Source organism: Saimiri boliviensis, chromosome 5, assembly GCF_048565385.1.
Source record: "Saimiri boliviensis isolate mSaiBol1 chromosome 5, mSaiBol1.pri, whole genome shotgun sequence".
Classification (NCBI taxonomy): domain Eukaryota; kingdom Metazoa; phylum Chordata; class Mammalia; order Primates; family Cebidae; genus Saimiri; species Saimiri boliviensis.
Window position 1 is genome coordinate 149,930,129 of NC_133453.1, and position 18,501 is coordinate 149,948,629.

General features: G+C 44.0%; 1 protein-coding gene across 2 annotated transcripts in view; it reads right to left on the minus strand.

The window, feature by feature from the left end:
- Positions 1 to 18,501, minus strand: part of GABRB3 (gamma-aminobutyric acid type A receptor subunit beta3) — a 290,847-nt gene that overhangs the window by 201,824 nt on the left and 70,522 nt on the right. The window contains exons 1-3 of one of the 2 annotated variants that reach the window (XM_039480066.2): positions 7,299 to 7,502; positions 7,102 to 7,193; positions 6,804 to 6,871 (exon numbers count right to left, since the gene is read on the minus strand). In XM_039480066.2, coding sequence (XP_039336000.1) covers positions 6,804 to 6,871; positions 7,102 to 7,193; positions 7,299 to 7,378 — 240 coding nt within the window. In that variant the 5' untranslated portion in view covers positions 7,379 to 7,502. Of the gene's footprint in view, positions 1 to 6,803; positions 6,872 to 7,101; positions 7,194 to 7,298; positions 7,503 to 18,501 lie in introns of those variants that run through there. The other variant, XM_074400139.1, reaches the window with a different exon arrangement.

An 18,501-nucleotide genomic window follows, 5' to 3' on the forward strand; every position in this document is an offset into this window, starting at 1 on the left:
AGATTTTGTGATCTTTTGCTGGTGGTATTATGTTGGGTGCAATCACACAAATCATGATAAAATTAAGTCCTCTAAAGTAAACACTGTATACATACATTTAGCCTGTAAGATTCTTCTCTATCTTGAGCCCAAATTCTGAGATATAAATGTATTTCATTGGAAATTTACTCATCACTTCCTTCATGCACTCACATATTTATTCGTTTATTCTTTAGTCATGTATTCCTTTCAACAAATACTGAAAAGGTACCTACCAAATGTTGGATCCCATGCAAAGAAAGCTCATACAAACAGCCCTGTCTCATGGAGCGTATGGTCTAATAGAGAGAGATGGAAGAAAAAGACTAAGCAAACAAACATGCCCAAAGAATATTGAACACTATAATACGTGTTGCAGGAAAGAATAAGTTTTCACGGACATGCAGAATGGGAAATGCCCAATTTAGATAGCAGTGAAGGTCACGGAAGAAGATAAAGTCCCATGAGCCCCTAATGGAGCATGTTTTGTTGCCCCGTGGGATAATGGGTAGAAAGACCAAAGAAACAGAACCCACTCCCAACTTTGCCACGGACTAAGAGTGAGAACATTGGGGCTATTTCTGAGCCTATTTTCTCACCTAAAAAAATGGAGATGAGGTTAGCACCTCTATTACCTAGTTCACCAGCTGATGATCAAGTTTGAAAATCCAATATGACATAATACCTGAAGCATTTCATAAACCGAAGAATGGTGTAAAACTATTAATCACCAACTCCCTAGGTCACACCTCAACATGAATGACAAAAGATTACAAATGTTTGATAGGCTTCATTTATTTTTTCCAAATGTTTGGTAGTCATCAAAATGCAACGACCAGCATGCGTAAGACACAGACCCCGACGAGAAAGAAAGGTTCGGTTATCCATACAAGAAAAGAAGACCTGTCATGCATATTCGATTCTGAAAAATCAGATTCTGAACTCAGATGATTTTCCTTGTGAAAATCAAGAAGTCTGCAGTCCCAAACTGCAGCCTTTCTTTCCAAGAGACGTGACACCCTAGGAGAACTCTACACCTGCTGCTGAGCATTTCTTTTGTTCCTGCATGTATTTCATTAAAAGAACACTGCCCTCCTCATTAACGTCTACTCCGTTCTTCATTTAAAAGGGAATGAAATCTACAAGATACCTTGATTTGGCAATTAGCCCAAGAAGCAACAGCCATGTTTTTGACATCATTTTATTTACCATTATCTAAGGAAATAAAGCAGCATATTTTATCTTTGGAGAAACCAAACGTTGGAGTCAAACACAGACATCAGTCATAATTTGTCAACTGCAACTCAATTACCTACCAGGTGTAATTCTTTAACTCATGTAAATATCCAATGTGCCCCCTCGCTTCAAACTAAATACAACATGCCACAAGATCCCAGGGCCCAGGTCTGCAACAGGACGATGCATGTAAGATCCATTTTTAAGAGATGTAAGATAAGCTTTACAACCTCCCTGAGGGGAAAGGCAAAAAGCCTTCTCTTTTTGCTCTCTATACGAAACCTTCTAGTATTAAGCACAGGCCTATCTTCCTAAAGAGCGTATTAGATCAGGTATTATTGTCATCCATCTCTGAAGTTCATTATGTGCTTTCTTATCAGTGCTCCAGCATTGATGTATGATCATAACTTATGCATGAAACATACCGTCAGTGGAAAGTAATGTGCTCAACAAACAGCCTCACGTCCGAAAGGCAGCAACCTAGAACCAAGCACAGACACACACCTTGGGCCTTACCTGTGAAGTGCCTTCCATGTAAGCAGTTTTCCAACCCCAACTGGGTCAGGAAAACAGTCTTCCTTTCTGCCGAGTCATCCCCCAGCATGCTTTATAATAAGAGCATTAGTGCATTTCCTACCTTTAAACTGCTAATAGCAATTCATATGCAAACTCTGAATATGGCCCTGGCCTCTCCAGAAGCAACCAGGAAAGGACAGCCTGCTCACTTGTGCCGTCACTCAGATTTTCTCTGCAAAGCTCAGCCCCTTACGGTATCACGTTGGTATCAACCGTTTCTGCACACAGTGGGCATCTGGAAACCTCTGACTGAATTCGTGAGGATTAAGTGACTTGCCTGAGGCTAGAGGTTCCCAGGGACTGCAAACAGAACCCACAGTTCTCAATGCTCTAAGGTGCTTCTTGAACACACTACCTGGACCCCTGGGGTTCAGCTCCTCCTGCCTGAGAACCTAGCCAGGGACCTGACATGCAGTGTGCTCATTCAGCACTCACTGATGGCAAAGCAGCCTCCAGACACCGAAATGGAGGGAAGGAGGACTGATTGATATGAATTTGGTCAAAAGATGCCTAAAAGCTGCATTTTCCAAACCTCTAATCCTACCTCACTCTAGCCTGAATCTTCCTCTCCTCTGCCCCTCTTCTAAAAAGGAGAAAAAAATATATAAAATAATAGTGCAAATGGTGTGTGCGAGGATGATTTTGTACATGGCTAAGACTGTATCCATTTAGTAGTGATACAGCTCCAAAGCTGCTTCTTGAAATGTGCTAAAATTATGTTCATATGCACCACACTTATTTCACACCTGGACATTAATAAAATGATTTTATGAGAAGAAAATGTAACAAGTGAGGAATGAACACAAAACAGCCAGCATAATGGATGAATATGTCTCATGATAACTAAAAATACACATTTATATGTTTCCCAAAAGGAACTCTAATTTTTTAAAAAAAAAAAAAGAAAAATAATTTATTATTTATATGCATGAAATGAAAAAAAGTCCTGTAGTTACACTTTCATTAGGGTGGAGGTAATTTTAATAGATTAAACATGAAGTAATAACAAAGTGTGAGTTAAATCACAGAAATTATCACTATTATCACTGGAGTCTGAATCTAGTTTTATGTCCCTAATACCAGATAGTTAATAAGGTAAAAAGTAAGTACATGTAACCTCTCCAAATTAACATCAAACAATGGCTTATTTTAATAAATGTTTTTAAACTCACTTAAAAACAATAAATGTTTTTAAATTAAAAATCCCTCATTTTTTTTCAGTATTTTATGTTTCCTATACCTGCAATACTTTTTCCACTTGTTGATCTCTTCATCTATCTACTCAACACATTTATCATTCCCTAGAACCACTGGTAAACACCACAATTTATAACACACACAGTGATTTTCAGCAAACAGTGTTCTTGGACATATGCCATCTCACCTGAAGAAATGTATGAACTACATCTCAATAACTATCTAGCCATGCATTACTTTTAAAATTATCTAAAATTTTTAAATGGGCTAAGATAAAGAAGAGGAAAGTAACATAAAACAAAATGTTCGTTGACAAGTGTCAGGACAGGCAATTTTAAAAAGAGTGTATGAAAAGAAACATGAAAAGATTCAGAAAACAAGAGAATGTAGAATTCCACTATCCGTGAAGCAAGCGACGGTAAAACCAACGCTAAATATTCGGACATTCATATCTCTTTCCCAGATTCGTTCCGCAGAACACCAAAATGAATGACGAGATCTGTGAATGTGTTTATTTGAGGTCAGAGACGTTTCGTGGAGGCGTGCACACACGTCTCTCCCCACATTGAGATACACATGTTTTTCAAAGTCCTTCTTTCAAACATTGGTGACGTTGTATTGACTTCACTAAATACAGGTTTTCAAAAATATGTCGATCAAAACCTGAGGGGAAAATTTCAAGAAAGAATCTTCGAAGATCATTTATCCCTCATTCATTCTACCTCACCATCCTAAATCCTTTAACTCAATTAACATTTTGGCTGAAATATTCATCTTATGCCACATCTCAAATCATGTCAATTACCTGCTTTAAAATCTTCACCATTTACAGGCTCCTTATTTCCTGAAATTATCACCTGAAGTCCTTGGCCTCCTGCAAAAGGTCCTAGGTGCACAGGGGTCTGTCCTGCTTTTCCAACATCTTCTCTCGAATCTTCCCTTCTAAATCTCATCCTGTTCATCTATCCATTCGTAACTCTGCCATTTTCTTCCCTAACCCAGAATATCCTCCTCCAAGCACGCCAGTCAGAATTCTATTCCTACCCCTCACACAATTTAAATATAATTTCTTTCATGAAGCCTTCCATGTCAAATACCTCCCTCTTCCTAGCCAGCTTCTCCCATCCCTCCTCCTCCCTCCCTCTTCTGTCCGCCTCTATCATTTGTTTCTCTAGTGGAACGTGCCACATCCTACCTGTTGCTATATTTTGGAGGGAATGAACAGAAAACATAAGAGCATAGGATTAGAGCTGTCACTCAGTCACGTTGTTTGAAAACAGTAAAATCTATTCATGAGCTTTATTAATCACCTGTTGTCATATCTGCTCTAAGAGTTTACAACACGCTTCAAGTGAGACCACTTCTTTAGTTTCATAACTTACCACACTTAGTTTTGTGTGACCAGTAAGGTGATTAATAAAACTCATGAATATATTTTACTGTTTTTGAACAACATGACTGAGTGGCAGCTCTAATCCTACGCTCGTATATTTTCTGTTCATTAACTCTAAAATGTGAGTCCCTAAATGATATTTAACCATTGCTCCATTTGAGGTTCCTTTAGAAACAGGTGAAATATCATAGCTGTTACCATCCACAAATATTTTGAGGAAAATCAGTTTTCTAGAACATGATGTGACCAATCTGCTTGTGAGAGGAAGATATTTTAAATGGCTGACATTCCTATCTGCCCAGTAGCCTTCGGTCTCCAATCCTACTCATCTTCCATATTTGTTTATAATAAGCGTGTGTTTAGAGAGCAAGAAAAATCATTACCATAAGAATGCAGAAAAGGCATACGAGTATATTATGGTATGCTATGCAGAGCTACTGGCTATGTAATATACACTTAAAGACTGATTAATACAATGGCCTATACCTTCAGTTTGTCTTTCTGTTACTGGGTTCAGAGAAAATCAAAACACTTCAATTCACAGACTCTGAATTAGGCAAATATTGATGAAGTTTTTAAACGTACCAACTATCAGCAAGATGCCAGAGCAACTGGAAACCAAGTTTAAAAAACAACTCCAACAAATATGTGATGGTGTGCAACGACACACTCTCCTCTCTCCTGGAATCATCTCACATCGCACAGCATTCTCAAAGGGCCAAAGCAATACGTTTTCTCTCCCGATGGCCATCCTCCGACATCATAATCCACTAAATAGCCAATTAACTTCTGTACTTAACTGTCTTCTCTAGAGAACGCGAAATCCCCAACTGAGAAAATCGCAGATTACAGAGTGTGGATCTTAAATGTATTAACCTGTTTCCTCAAAACCATAAAACAAACATTTTGAGTAAAACTATTTTTATAGTATTACATAAAAAGTAAAATATCCATAAAGTTAATTTTTACTATAAGGTAATTTGTGTAGTTACGTTCCTTCTGGGTTTCTTGCTAACACTTTTAACTGTTATAACATTCGACTTACAAATGTCCTAAGTGATATACTTTGAAAACTGGTACATCTTAAAATACATATTGTAAATTTAAAAGGTTTAGATTAAAGAGTGAAAAATTAATGAGACTAGCTTGGTGTGGTCAAAAGTTTCTTTTTACAAAATCCTTTGTGGTGGGCGTTTTAAAATTATCTCACTAATGTCTGTTTTTAAAAAAAGTTTCATTTTATTTGTAAATGTTCATATCTCTGTGACTTACTGCAAAGTTTCTCAAAATGTTGTCCACAAAATACCTGCTTCAAAAAAATATTTGCAGAAGTAGTTTTAAATGCAGAGACCCCAAGACTCCAGCCTCGCTGGATGAGCATCCCATAGGGGAACTAGCGAGCATGCATTTAAAGCAAGTTTGCCACGTGACTCCGACGTACACCAGAGTTGAAAAGCCACCGAGAGGATCCGAAACGGTGTCTCACTGTATTCTCAAATGTTGCTTGTCCGACAGAAAGTTGCCAAACGATTTCCTCCAAAATAATATTGTTTACAAATGCTCCTTCCAGAGCGCCTCTCAGCAGAAAACTAAACTAGTTCTCCAATCCCACGGCATTTCAGCCGAATTCACAAATGAGAGGGTCATCCTTCTCCCGATTCCCTGACCTCCTAAAGCGTTCCTGGCGAAAGCCCGCTCCGCCCCCGGGGGTACCGACCTCCGCTTTCCGCAGCTCAGAGGATCGAATCGAGTCTGAGCGACCCTCGGTCCGCAGCCCGCGCCTCTCCGGCAGAGCGGCTCCTCCGAGGCCCGCCCGGGCTCGGCCTCCCGCTCCCGAGCGCCGTCAGCACCGCGGACAGAGCCCGGCGGGGCCGGCCCGGGTCTCCCAGCCCCGGAGGCCGCCCGGAAACCCCGCAGACTCCCCCGCGGCGCGCAGACCCCCGCGTTCGCTCCCTTTCCCGCAGCCAGCATCTCCTTCCAAAGCACAACAAAGGAAGCCCGAAGCGCTCTCACCTAGAACACAGGAGCCGCCCCCACACTCGCCGCCCGGCTCCCGGCGCCTGTTGCTACGGAGGCGAGACGCGGCTCGGAAGCCTCGGGACCCGGGACCGACCCTGGAGGGGCTGGGAGCGCGCGGGCGGCGGCGGGGACCCCTCCGCGGGCAGGGTGCGCCCTCCGCGGCTCCGGCTCCGGCTCGGCCCCGCGCGCCCCGGGCAGATGCAGGGCGCGGGCCAAGCGAAGGGCCGGTGCCCGGGAGCGCGGCTCCCTCTGCGGGCCGGGGAAGCGCGGCCCGGACGAAGAGGCCTCCGGCCCAGCCCCGTGGACGCCCGTGATCCCAGACCGCGGGCCGGGGGCTCGGGGACCGCCCCGGGAGGGCACTCACCATGTTGACTTCGGAAACCATGTCGATGCTGGCGATGTCGATGTTCATCCCCACGCAGACCGGGGGACCTGCGGGAAGCGCGACACGGCGTCAGCCCAGCTCCGGCGGGCGCGGGCGGCTCCGAGCACGGGGGGCTCTCGCGGGAGGGGCGCGGGTGAGGGGCCCCCACCCCCACCCCACCCACCCGCCCCGCCCCCACCCGCCGCGGCCCCACGCTGCGGCCCCCGCCTCCCCCGCCAAGGCCGCCGCCACCGCCGTGGGTCGCGCTTCCCGCAGCGGCCGCGCGCAGCCCACTTACCCCCGAAGTCGGGTCTCAGGCGGATGTCGTAGCCTTTCAGCAGCTTGTCCACCGTCTCCTTCACGAAGGACATGTTCCCGGGGTCGTTCACGCTGCGGGAGGGCGGGGGGAGCAAGAACAGGGTCAGGAGCGGCGCGGCCACCCCGTGCCCACCACCCCGCGCCCTCCCGCGCCCGCCGGCCCTCCCGCGCCCCTACCTCTGCGCGCAGCACACCACCGCCACCAGCACCGGGGCCGAGAAGATGCCGAAAAGCCTCCCTCCCGCAAGGCCCCACATCCCTCCGCCGCGCCCCGGCACGGGGGAGGGGGCGCCCCGCCGCCGTCGCGACCGACCCGCAGCCGGGGCTGCTCCTGCTGCTGCCGCCGCCGCCGCAGCCGCGCTGGCCCAGAGCGGAGGAGGGCGGAGGGGGAGGGGAGGAGGGGGAGGAGCGGGAGGAGGGAGGAGGGAGGAGCGCGCGCGGGCGCGGGGAGCGCGGGGGAGGAGGCTGGAGCCGGAGGCGGAGCCGCCGCGCCGAGCACCCTGCCCTCCCCCTCCTCGCCGCGGCCCGAGGCCGGGGCCCTGGGCGCTCCCTCCCGCGTCGGCGGCCGCCGCACAGGATCGCAGCTTGGGGACCGCGGAGTGCGGGGGCGGCCCGGGCTGGACGCGGCTGCGCGGAGCCGGGCGGGGCGGTGGGTCGGCCGCGGAGCCGGCTCCTCGGGGCTCCCCGCGGCCGGGCGCGCGTGGGGACCGTCGGCAGCCGCGGCGCGGACACAGGCGGCGACGGAAACGCTGTCCGCCTCCCCCGGGCCCCGAGGTCGGCCTCGCGCTCGACCACCGCCCTCCGCGGCGCCGTCCGAGAGCCCCCGGGTGCCGCCCGCGCCTGTGCCGCCTCCCGACGGGGCCTCAGAGCGCGGGGAGCGCCCGCCCGCCTCACCTGCGGGGCTCGGAGCTTCGGGGCCCCAGGGTCCAGAACAGCCAGACGGGCAGCAGCAGCGCCAGGAGCCCGGAGCACATGGCGCCGCTCCTCCGGCCTGACCTGCCGGGATGCGCCCTCCCCGCGGCCTCCGAGCATCACACGGCGACGCGGGGATCCCCGCCCCTGCCCCCACCCCCAGGCTTTCCCGCCAGACCCGTCCTCCAGCCCCTGGCGCGGCCCGATTCTTCATTTGTAAAATTGGACCTTTTTTATAAAAGCTGCTCCTTGAACTGTACCTCTCACCCTCGCTGCTGGACATTTCTTGGGAGCACTGAGCCCTTTCTGCTCACATAGATACAAATGTAATGGATGCTTAAGAGAGGCCTGAATATGTGTGTTTTATTACCTGCAAACGGGAATCCCAGTCGGACTTAGACACTGGATTGTCATTCCAGAGACCGTAAAACACCTGCCTTTTCTGGGGCCGCCCGGCGCTGTCCGTGGTTCTTAATAGAACGCCGGGGTCCTGCTTCCCAGTGACAGGCCTCTATCCCTCGGTCGTCATTAGGAGACACTGGCGCACTGGCACGAGGACCCTGGTGTACCACTTCACACCGGGTGCACCTGCCCTCTGGACCACCACCGCACACCTAAGGGGCCGCTCACCCATGGCCAGGGGTCCTATGTTTCTTTAGTGAATGATCCCCAATAAAGTTTCTCTGTGCCTGGAACTTCTAATATTGAGGAAGACGGTTACACAATCCTTCTTGTAACCAACTAACAAAACCTACAAATTAAGCTCGTTTTTGTGTTCTGTAGACTTCTTCAGGTTATTCCAGGACTTAATGAATGGTTAATAATAGATAACTACTTCCCTGTATTGACTCATTTTTTTCTATGAAGCTTAAGCTTTTCTTTAACGTCATTGAGACTTTATGTTAGTAAATATCCAAATCTAGATCCTGAATCTCACGTTGGTATCTTTCTGTGCATTAATTTTAAATATCACTGCCTTTTCTAAAAATCAGCTATTTTATTTTTGGAACAGAAAATGTGACCGCACTACCTGAAAGGTTCAGAGATAAATATAGCTCCCTAATTATTTTCTGGAAAAGTCTATTCACCACTGCTTTGCATTCAATGTCCTGTTAATGCACGATGGAATTATCTGGAAAATTACATTTGTTGTATCACATACATGCTCCTGGTTCAGTTTATTTCTATTTGCATGCAGTTCTTTTGGAGAAGTGCCCTGCTGGGGATCGTGGCTATAAAAAGTCAACAATGAAAAGAAGTTGTTTGAATAAAACCAACAACACAACAAGAATTATCCTCCTCACTACCAGGTTATATGTTCTAAGACTTGGAAAACCTCATTACAAACATTATCATCCAGCCGGGCATCACGTCAGACCTCCTTGACTTCACCCTGTCTCTGGAGCTTTTGGTTTTATCACCCCAGCTGCTGCCTCAGCACCCATTTCTGCAAGAGCTCTGAGCAGCTTTACATGGGGACAAGCCCATATGGAATATCCACGAGATCTAAGATGTCACAGAATTTGCTCAGTACTCACATATATGCAATATGACATTTCAGGCAAGTTAAAAATTTGTGGGGCATACTTTCGGTTAATGGACAGATATCCAGTGAGCCAAAGAGTCTCCCTTTATTGCCTCCTAAGAAATGTCCTGAGATGCAGTCGCTGTTGGCCTCTCAGATGATCTTGTGAAATGGACCCATCAGCTCCTTCATACCTGGCAATGGGTGGCCCGCCTGTTAATGAACACTTGTATCTGCTCCCTGTCTTTCCATGCTTCGATTCCCTTTTCCTTTGCTCCTGTTTTCATTGGAATCAAATACCCCAGTAATATATTATCACCTAAATTTCACCTCAGGATATGTTTTCTGGGGATCCTAGGCTGAGTTGTGAACTAATAAGCAAGTCATTAAAGGTGTCACCTAAAGGCCGGGCGTGGTGGCTCACGCCTGTAATCCCAACACTTTGGGAGGCCGAGGTGGGTGGACTACTTGAGATTGGGAATTTGAGACCAGCTTGACAAACATGGAAAAACCCTGTCTCTAGTAAAAATACAAAAAAAAATTAGCTGGGCATGGTGGCACATGCCTGTAATCCCAGCTACTCTAGAGACTGAGGCAGGAGAATCGCTTGAAGCCAGGAAGCAGAGGTTGTGGTGAGCCAAAATCACACGAATGCGCCTCAGCCTAAGCAACAAGAGAAAAACTCTGTCAAAAAAAAAAAAAAAAAGTGTCACCTAAGATGCAGTCTTTTTCTAAAGGCAAAATCAAGGAGAAAGATTGCACAGGTGTGATCAGGATGCATGGGCTATAAGGCCCTTACACACCTGCACACTACTGCTCATCACAGCTGCTGCCCAGCTCGCACCCACACCCAAGACAGAGGACAGACATGTGGCCTGCCACCCTTCCTCCTTGCTCAGCTCTCTCCAACACAGGCGGCCGCCTGGGAGGGGTGGATAAACACTGAACACCAGCACCCACTTCCCTGTGCTCTCTTGCTTAGATAGTAATTATGTATTAACCAGATCAGCAGAAAATTATTAATCCAGTTCTTACTTGCATTCAATTTAGACTGGAAGAGAAAAAGGCTCCAGGAGTCCCACATAGGGTAATTTTTCATGGCAGAAGAAAAAGGAGTTGAATGCCATTTTGTTCATAGAAAGGTGGTTTTAAATGGGCTGGAAGAATATTTGGAGTCTCTCAAGGTAAACAGAAGGAAGGGAAGCAGAGAGCTGGGAGGCATCCGGAGATCACGTTACCTTATTCTTACTTGTGCATTTTGGTTGTCCCAAATGCCTTCTACCAAACTGTTTTGTTTAGTCACTCTTCTTTCTTACAGAAACCTTGCTTTTTAAACAATGTCAAAGTTTTCTGGCACTACCTTTTGATGCTCTTCAAAAAAAAAAATAGTAACTCAGGCAACTTGAGGTATAGCACATGAAATAAAATGTTACATGTACAGTTAGCTGAGTCTCCACACATATAGACGAGTGTACATTTTCATTGTGCCCAAAATTCTCTTGTAACCCTTTGACCCATCTGCCACTGAGGGGTCCAGACAAGCTCTGACCTACATACATTCTGTCATGATACTTGTTACTTTCATTTTTGCCAGTTCTAGGCATGCCATATAAGTAGAAGGATGATATGTTATTGCATGCCCGGCATCTTTCATTGGGTGTAATGTTTCTGAGATCTGTTCATGGTGTTGCAGATCCATCATTTGTTCCTTTACATTGCCAAGCAGTATTCCATGCACTTGTTGACATGCTTTCCTAATTTTAGTGATTATGAATAAAGATTCATAGACAGGTCTTTATATGGACAGGTGGTTTCATTTCTCTTGGACAAATACCTAGGAGTAAAATGGCTAAACCATGTGGTGAGTGTACGTTTAGTTTTATAAGGAACTGCCAAAATATTCCAGTGTACTTGGAGGCTTTTGCGTCTCACCCACAATACAAGAGAAATGCAGCCGCTCCACACACTCTCCGTTCATCTTGGTGGGTGTATAGTGGTACCCCACTGTGGTCTACGTTTGGATTTGCCTGGTGATATCTAAGTAAGCAGATTTCATTTACATATTGGCCACTCACATTTTCTTTTTGAAGATACAAGATTTTTGCCCATTTTAGTTGCATTCTCATTTTATTGAGATGTAAGAGGTGCTTTTTTTTTTTTTTTTGAGATGGAGTCTCACACTGTCACCCAGGCTGGTGTGCAGTGGCGCAATCTCAGCTCGCTGCAACCTCTGCCTCCTGGGTTCAAGTGATTCTTCTGCCTCAGCATACCAAGTGGCTACGATTACAGGTGCCTGTCACCATGCTTGGCTGATTTTTTGTATTTTTAGTAGAGATGGGGTTTCACTGCATTGGCCAGACTGGTCTGGAACTCCTGACCTCATGATCCACCCACCTTGGCCTCCCAAAGTGCTAGGATTACAGGCATGATCCACTGCACCTGGCTGGAGTTCTTTATATATTTGGGATATAAATCCTTTGTCGGATACATGTAATGTAAATATTTTCTCCCATTCTGTAGCCTGTTTCATCTGACAGTATCTTTCAAAGAAAAGAAGAATTTCATTTAGATGAAAGGCAATTTGTCCATTTTTTTTTCTTTTAAGATTCAGACTTTTGGTATTTTCCTTTAGAAATCATTAATTAAAAGTTTAAATTTTCTGCATGTTATTTAAAAGTTAGCATTAATATTTATAACTGTTATTTGTTACTTGTTCACTTTTGTGGATGATGTAAGGGCCGAGATTTCTCCGTATGAAGTGTATTAGTCAGTTCTCATATGCTATAAATACTAAATACCTGAGGCTGGGTAATTTATAAAGAAAAAGGATTAACTGTCTCACAATTCTGCAGGCTGTGCAGAAAGCATAGTGGCTTCTGTTTCTGGGGAGGCCTCAGGAAACTTATGATCATATTGGAATGTAAAGGGGAAGCAGGCAGGTCACATGGGCGGAGCAGGAGGAAGAGAGAGAGAAGGGAGATGCTACATACTTTTAAACAGCCAGATCTCACGAGAACACATTCACCATTGTCACGACAACACCATGGGGGATGGTGATAAATCAGAAGAAACCACCCCATGATCCAATCCCCTCCCCCCAGGCCCTACCTTCCACACTGAGAATTATAATTTAACATGAGATTTGAGCAGGGACACAGATTCAAACCATATTATGAAGCATGATTTGTTGAAATGTTCTTTCCTTCAATCTGGTAACTTTTACATTTTTGTTGAGAATCAATTGATCTTATGTGTGTAGCCGTGTTTTTTTACTCTATTTTATTTACCATTTTCCATCAATTTATCTAAATTTATTTATACTAATCCATACTGTTTTGATTAATGTAGCTATAAAGTTAATATGGAAATAAGGTAGCATAATCCAACCAATTTCATTCTTCTCCAAAACTGCTTTGACTATGTGAGGTCTTTGCATTTTCATAAACATTTTAGAATGATCTTTTCAATTTCTATAAAGGAGCCTGAAGGGATTTTAATTATATAATTGTATATAATTATACAGTTATACATTTATATACAATTATATAAATGTACAATTGTATTATAATTTATATAATTGTATTATATAAAATCTATACACGAATTTAGGAAAAACTCACATCTTAACAACATTGAAAACTATCTTTCAATTTCTGGAAACTATATCTTTCTATTTATTTAGATCATCTTTAACTTCTTTTTATAAGTGCTTTGTAGATTTTAGTGTAGAGGTTCACTATTTGATTCATTAAACTTATCACGATGTCATATTTTTATGCTATTATAAGTGATTTTTTAATATTCCACTTCCAATTGTATATTGCTAGTACATATAAATATGATTCATTTTTACATATTGTCATTCCATCCTCCGACCTTACTCAATGTACTTATCTTAATAGATTTTTTGGTAGATTCCTTGGGATTATATCCAAGAGATAATTATGTCATCTGTGAATACAGAGAGTGTATTTCTTCCTCTTCTATAGACAGATATTTTATATTTCTTTTTCCTGCCTTACAGTACTGTCTGGGGCTCCCAGTACAATGTGGAAAGGAAGTGGTGAGAGTGGACACCCTTGCCTTGTTCCAATATTAGGGGAAAATATTCCAGTTTTATCACGGCTGTTGCTTGGGTTTCTTTTTGTTTTTTGATTGTTTACCGTTAAGTATGGTGTTGACATCTTCCTCTTGTTTTTCTTCTGTTCCCCCTCCCCTCCCCTCTCTTCCTGTTCTTCTACCTCCTAGAAAAGTTTAGTCCTAATAGTAGAAAAGTACATGGTGTGTACTGGTATGGAGTAGGGAGCTCTCAGGCCAGAGTTCAGGCAGTGTGAGAGGGCACGAAGCTTCATAGCTCGAGAAACTGAGAAAAGAACCATTTTGCATAAAAGGCTTAGTTTGAAAATCACAGCCAAAGCAAAGTAAGAAAGGCCTGGACAGTTAGAGCCAGTCACGGATCTCAGATCACAGAAGGTGGGCAAAGTGGCCTGGAATCACCTGTTTGGAATCACCGCCAAAGCAAAGCTGGGAGGACGTCCCCGTGAAGGGCTGGTCTAGTTTGACGGTCAGTTTCAGAGGCTGAGGAGAGTGTCTATGCATGAAGCCTGCCCTGCCCGAGGCTCGAAGCCCACACAGGAGGAGGAGGTCATGCACTGGGTGGGCCAGCCTGACACAAGGAGTTCCAGTTCACACAGTGCTAGGAGGGTTCCCCCGCAGGAGGACATGCACAAGGCCAAGATTAGGCGGGCATTCATGTGACAAGGTGACCTGTGATAGAAAAACAGCCCAAGCAAGGGCAGGAAGGCATCCATGTGCTGGAATGGCCCAAAATGGGGAGTCAGAACCTGAACAGGAAGAGGACAATGCCCACAGGGAGTGGAAGCGTGGCAGCCGTGGGAGATGGGCTACGTAGTGGGAGCTTAATCAAATAAGTACATGTATTAAGAGTAATGGATGTAGGCTGGGCATGGGGGCTCACCCCTGTGATCCCAGCACTTTGGGAGGCTGAGACAGGTGGATCACAAGGTCAGGAGTTCGAGACAAGCCTAGCCTGGCCAACATGGTGAAACCCCATCTCTACTAAAAATATAAAAATTAGCTGGGCATGCCAGTAGTCCCAGCTACTCGGGAAGCTGAGGCAGGAGAATCACCTGAACCCAGGAGGCGGAGGTTGCAGTGAGCCAAGATCACGCCACTGCACTCCAGCCTGACAACAAAGCCAGACTCAGTATCAAAATAATAAACAGAGTAATGGAAGCCAAGTTTCTCTCCGCTGGAGACGAGAGTTACAAGTACAAAAAGGGGGAGAAATAATTCCTGTGGTATGATTGCAATTCAATGTATTAGTGTGAACTAATGATTTTCAAAGTATATTTATAAATATAACTATAGACATATATATATGTACTTACTGTATACAGACATATATGCACATGCGCGCGCACACACACACACACACACAAACACACACACACACACACACACACACACACACACACACACATTCTCTGCTTCTACCCACGAAGAGGGCCTGGGAACAGTGACAGCGAGACAGCAATGAGCACCCTCTGCACTCAGTTCTTTTTTTTTTTTTTTTTTTTTTGAGACGGAGTTTCACTCTTGTTGCCCAGGCTGGAGTGCAATGGCGCGATCTCGGCTCACCGCAACCTCCGCCTCCTGGGTTCAGGCAATTCTCCTGCCTCAGCCTCCTGAGTAGCTGGGATTACAGGCACGCGCCACCATGCCCAGCTAATTTTTAGTATTTTTAGTAGAGACGGGGTTTCACCATGTTGACCAGGAAGGTCTCGATCTCTTGACCTTGTGATCCACCCGCCTCGGCTTCCCAAACTGCTGGGATTACAGGCTTGAGCCACCGCGCCCGGCCTGCACTCAGTTCTTGACCTCTCCTTACTATTTTCTACTGAAAGGAACCAGAGTTACCTGGGAAAATAGATAATTCCAGAGACAGACAGGGAAAGCATAAGATGGGATTGGAGCATTTGTGGCATAGCCAGGAGGTGTTCAAAGAATGATGAGAACATGTCAGAAAGACACAAAATCCAGCTTGAATGTTTTTATACTGCCTAATTCTGGGATGAATTGAGTAAAAATAAAAAATAACAATAATGAATTATAACCCAAAGGATAAAACAGGAAAATTAGAGTTTATGCACACTAATTATTTGATCAAGAACAATATATTTTGATCATTAATGGTAATAAATTACATAGCTTTTAAGCACGTGTTTCACAAAATTATAAAAATAACTATAAAATTAATTATAAAGTAAAAATAGTAACTTTATAGTTTAGCTGGGCAGATACTACCTTAATCAAGAGATCAATATGAACAAATTTAAAGAATGAAATATATCAAAAGTATGCATCCTATGATATAATGCAGCGAGAAGATTATTGTATCGGTTTATGGCATTTCCATAAAAATACACAACCTAAATCCAATCATGAAAAAACATCAGACAAACCCAAATTAAAAGAGTTCCTAAAGATAATATCCCTATAATAATTCAGAAGTACCAATACCATCAAAGTCCAGAAAAGACTGATAAACTAAAGTAAACCAAAGAGACAGGAACTCATAATGCATGCTTAATTCTGGTCTCCATCATTTTGCTGTAAAATATTTCAATGAGACAACTGGTTGATCTTGAATGGGTATAAAGATTGGCAATAATTTAAGAGTATCTATTTCCTGGTATTTTGATAATTGTAATAACACAAGTCTCTTTGTATCTATGAAACCACACTACAGTGTGTGAGAAAAGTTTTCTGTAATATTATGATGACTTTAAAAAAAAAAAGAAGTTTTCTGTAGACGCCCTTTATCACATTAAGGAAATTGCCTTCTACTCCTAGTTTTGTGGAGAGTTTTATCAAGAAAAGTACAGAATTTCATCAGGTGCGTTTTTTCGTGTGTGTGTTTTTTTTTTTTTTTTTTTTTTTTGAGACGGAATTTCATTCTGTGGCCCAGGCCTAATCTTGGCTCACTGCAACCTCCGCCTCCCGGTTCAAATGATTTTCCTGCCTCAGCCTCCTGAGCAGCTGGGATTACAGTGTGTACCACAGTGCCTGGCTAATTTTTTTATTTTTTATTTTTAGTAGAGATGAGGTTTCACCATATTGGTCAGGCTGGTCTCAAACTCCCAACCTCGCCCACCTCAGCCTCCCAAAGTGCTGGGATTACAGGTGTGAGCTACCACACCTGGCCTCCTTTATTCTTTTAGCATAATAAATGATATTGATTTTTTAAATGTTAGGCAGTATTTGTGTTCCTGGGATACACATTACTTGGTCATTTTGCTTATATTTTTTACCTGTTGCTGGATTTGATTGTTCAATATTACTATTAAAAATGTATGTGCCGCGGCCGGGCACGGTGGCTCAAGCCTGTAATCCCAGCACTTTGGGAGGCCGAGACGGGTGGATCACGAGGTCGAGAGATCGAGACCATCCTGGTCAACATGGTGAAACCCCGTCTCTACTAAAAATACAAGAAACTAGCTGGGCATGGTGGTGCGTGCCTGTAATCCCAGCTACTCAGGAGGCTGAGGCAGGAGAATTGCCTGAGCCCAGGAGGCGGAGGTTGCGGTGAGCCGAGATCGCGCCATTGCACTCCAGCCTGGGTAACAAGAGCGAAAACTCCGTCTCAAAAAAAAAAAAAAAAAAAAAAAAAATCTGTGTGCCTATGTTCATAAGTGTTTGGGTGTATAGTTGCCTTTTCTTACCTAGTTTTTGTATTAGTGCAATGCTGACCTCAGAAAGCAAGGTTCTGTAAGTGTTTCTTTCTACTGTAATTTTTGAAAGGTTTTTCTGTAGGATTGTCATTACATCTTTCTTAAATATTTCCTAGAATTCATCAATGAAACCAATAAAGTTTGAAGATTTTCTTAATTTTTAAACAATACAATATCTTTTGCAGACATAAGCTACGTAGATTTCTATTTCTTCTTATGACACTTTTGTTAATTTACATAAAGTGTGTCTGTTTCATCTAATTGTCAAATTTATTAATGAAAAATATTTATAACGTTCCCTTATAATTTTTGAAGTGTGTAGTGCACGTGGTTATGCTCCCACTTTCTTTTCTGATATTGGCAGTTTAAGTGTTCTCCTTTTTATCTTGATGCGTCTAGCTGGAAGTTGCTGACTTTCATTCATCTTTTCAAATAATCTGCTTTTGAGTATACCACTTTGCTCTATTATTTGTCTGTTTTGCAACTTAGCCATTTCTGCTTTTGTCTTCCCTATTTCCTTTCTTCCACTTTCTTTGGCTCTGCTTTGCTTTTTCCTTTTGTAGTTTCTTAGGATTGAAGCTTAATGATTTTTTTAGAACTTTTCTTTTTTTTTTAATTGCATTTTAGGTTTTGGGGTACATGTGAAGAACATGCAAGATTGTTGCATAGGTACACACATGGCAGTGTGGTTTGCTGTCTTCCATCCCCTCACCTGTATCTGTCATTTCTCCCCATGCTATCTCTTCCCACCTCCCCACCCCCCGTCCCTCCCCCATTTCCCCCCAACGGACCCCAGTGTGTAGTGCTCCCCTCCCTGTGTCCATGTGTTCTCGTTGTTCAACACCCGCCTATGAGTGAGAATATACGGTGTTTGATTTTCTGCTCTTGTGTCAGTTTGCTGAGAATGATGGTTTCCAGGTTCATCCATGTCCCTACAAAGGACGTGATTTTTTAGAACTTTTCTAATGTGGGTATTTAAAGTTCTGTATTTCTAGGCTTCAGTAGTATTCCAAAAGTTTTAGTATGCTCCATTTTAATTTACTTCATAGTATTTTCTCATTTGATTTTTATTAGCCATAGGTATTTAGAAGCATGTTCTTTTACTCCCAAACATTTGAAAATATGCTAGATTCATTTTGCTATTAATTTTTAATTTAATTGTGTTAGAGAACATATTTTCTACAGATTC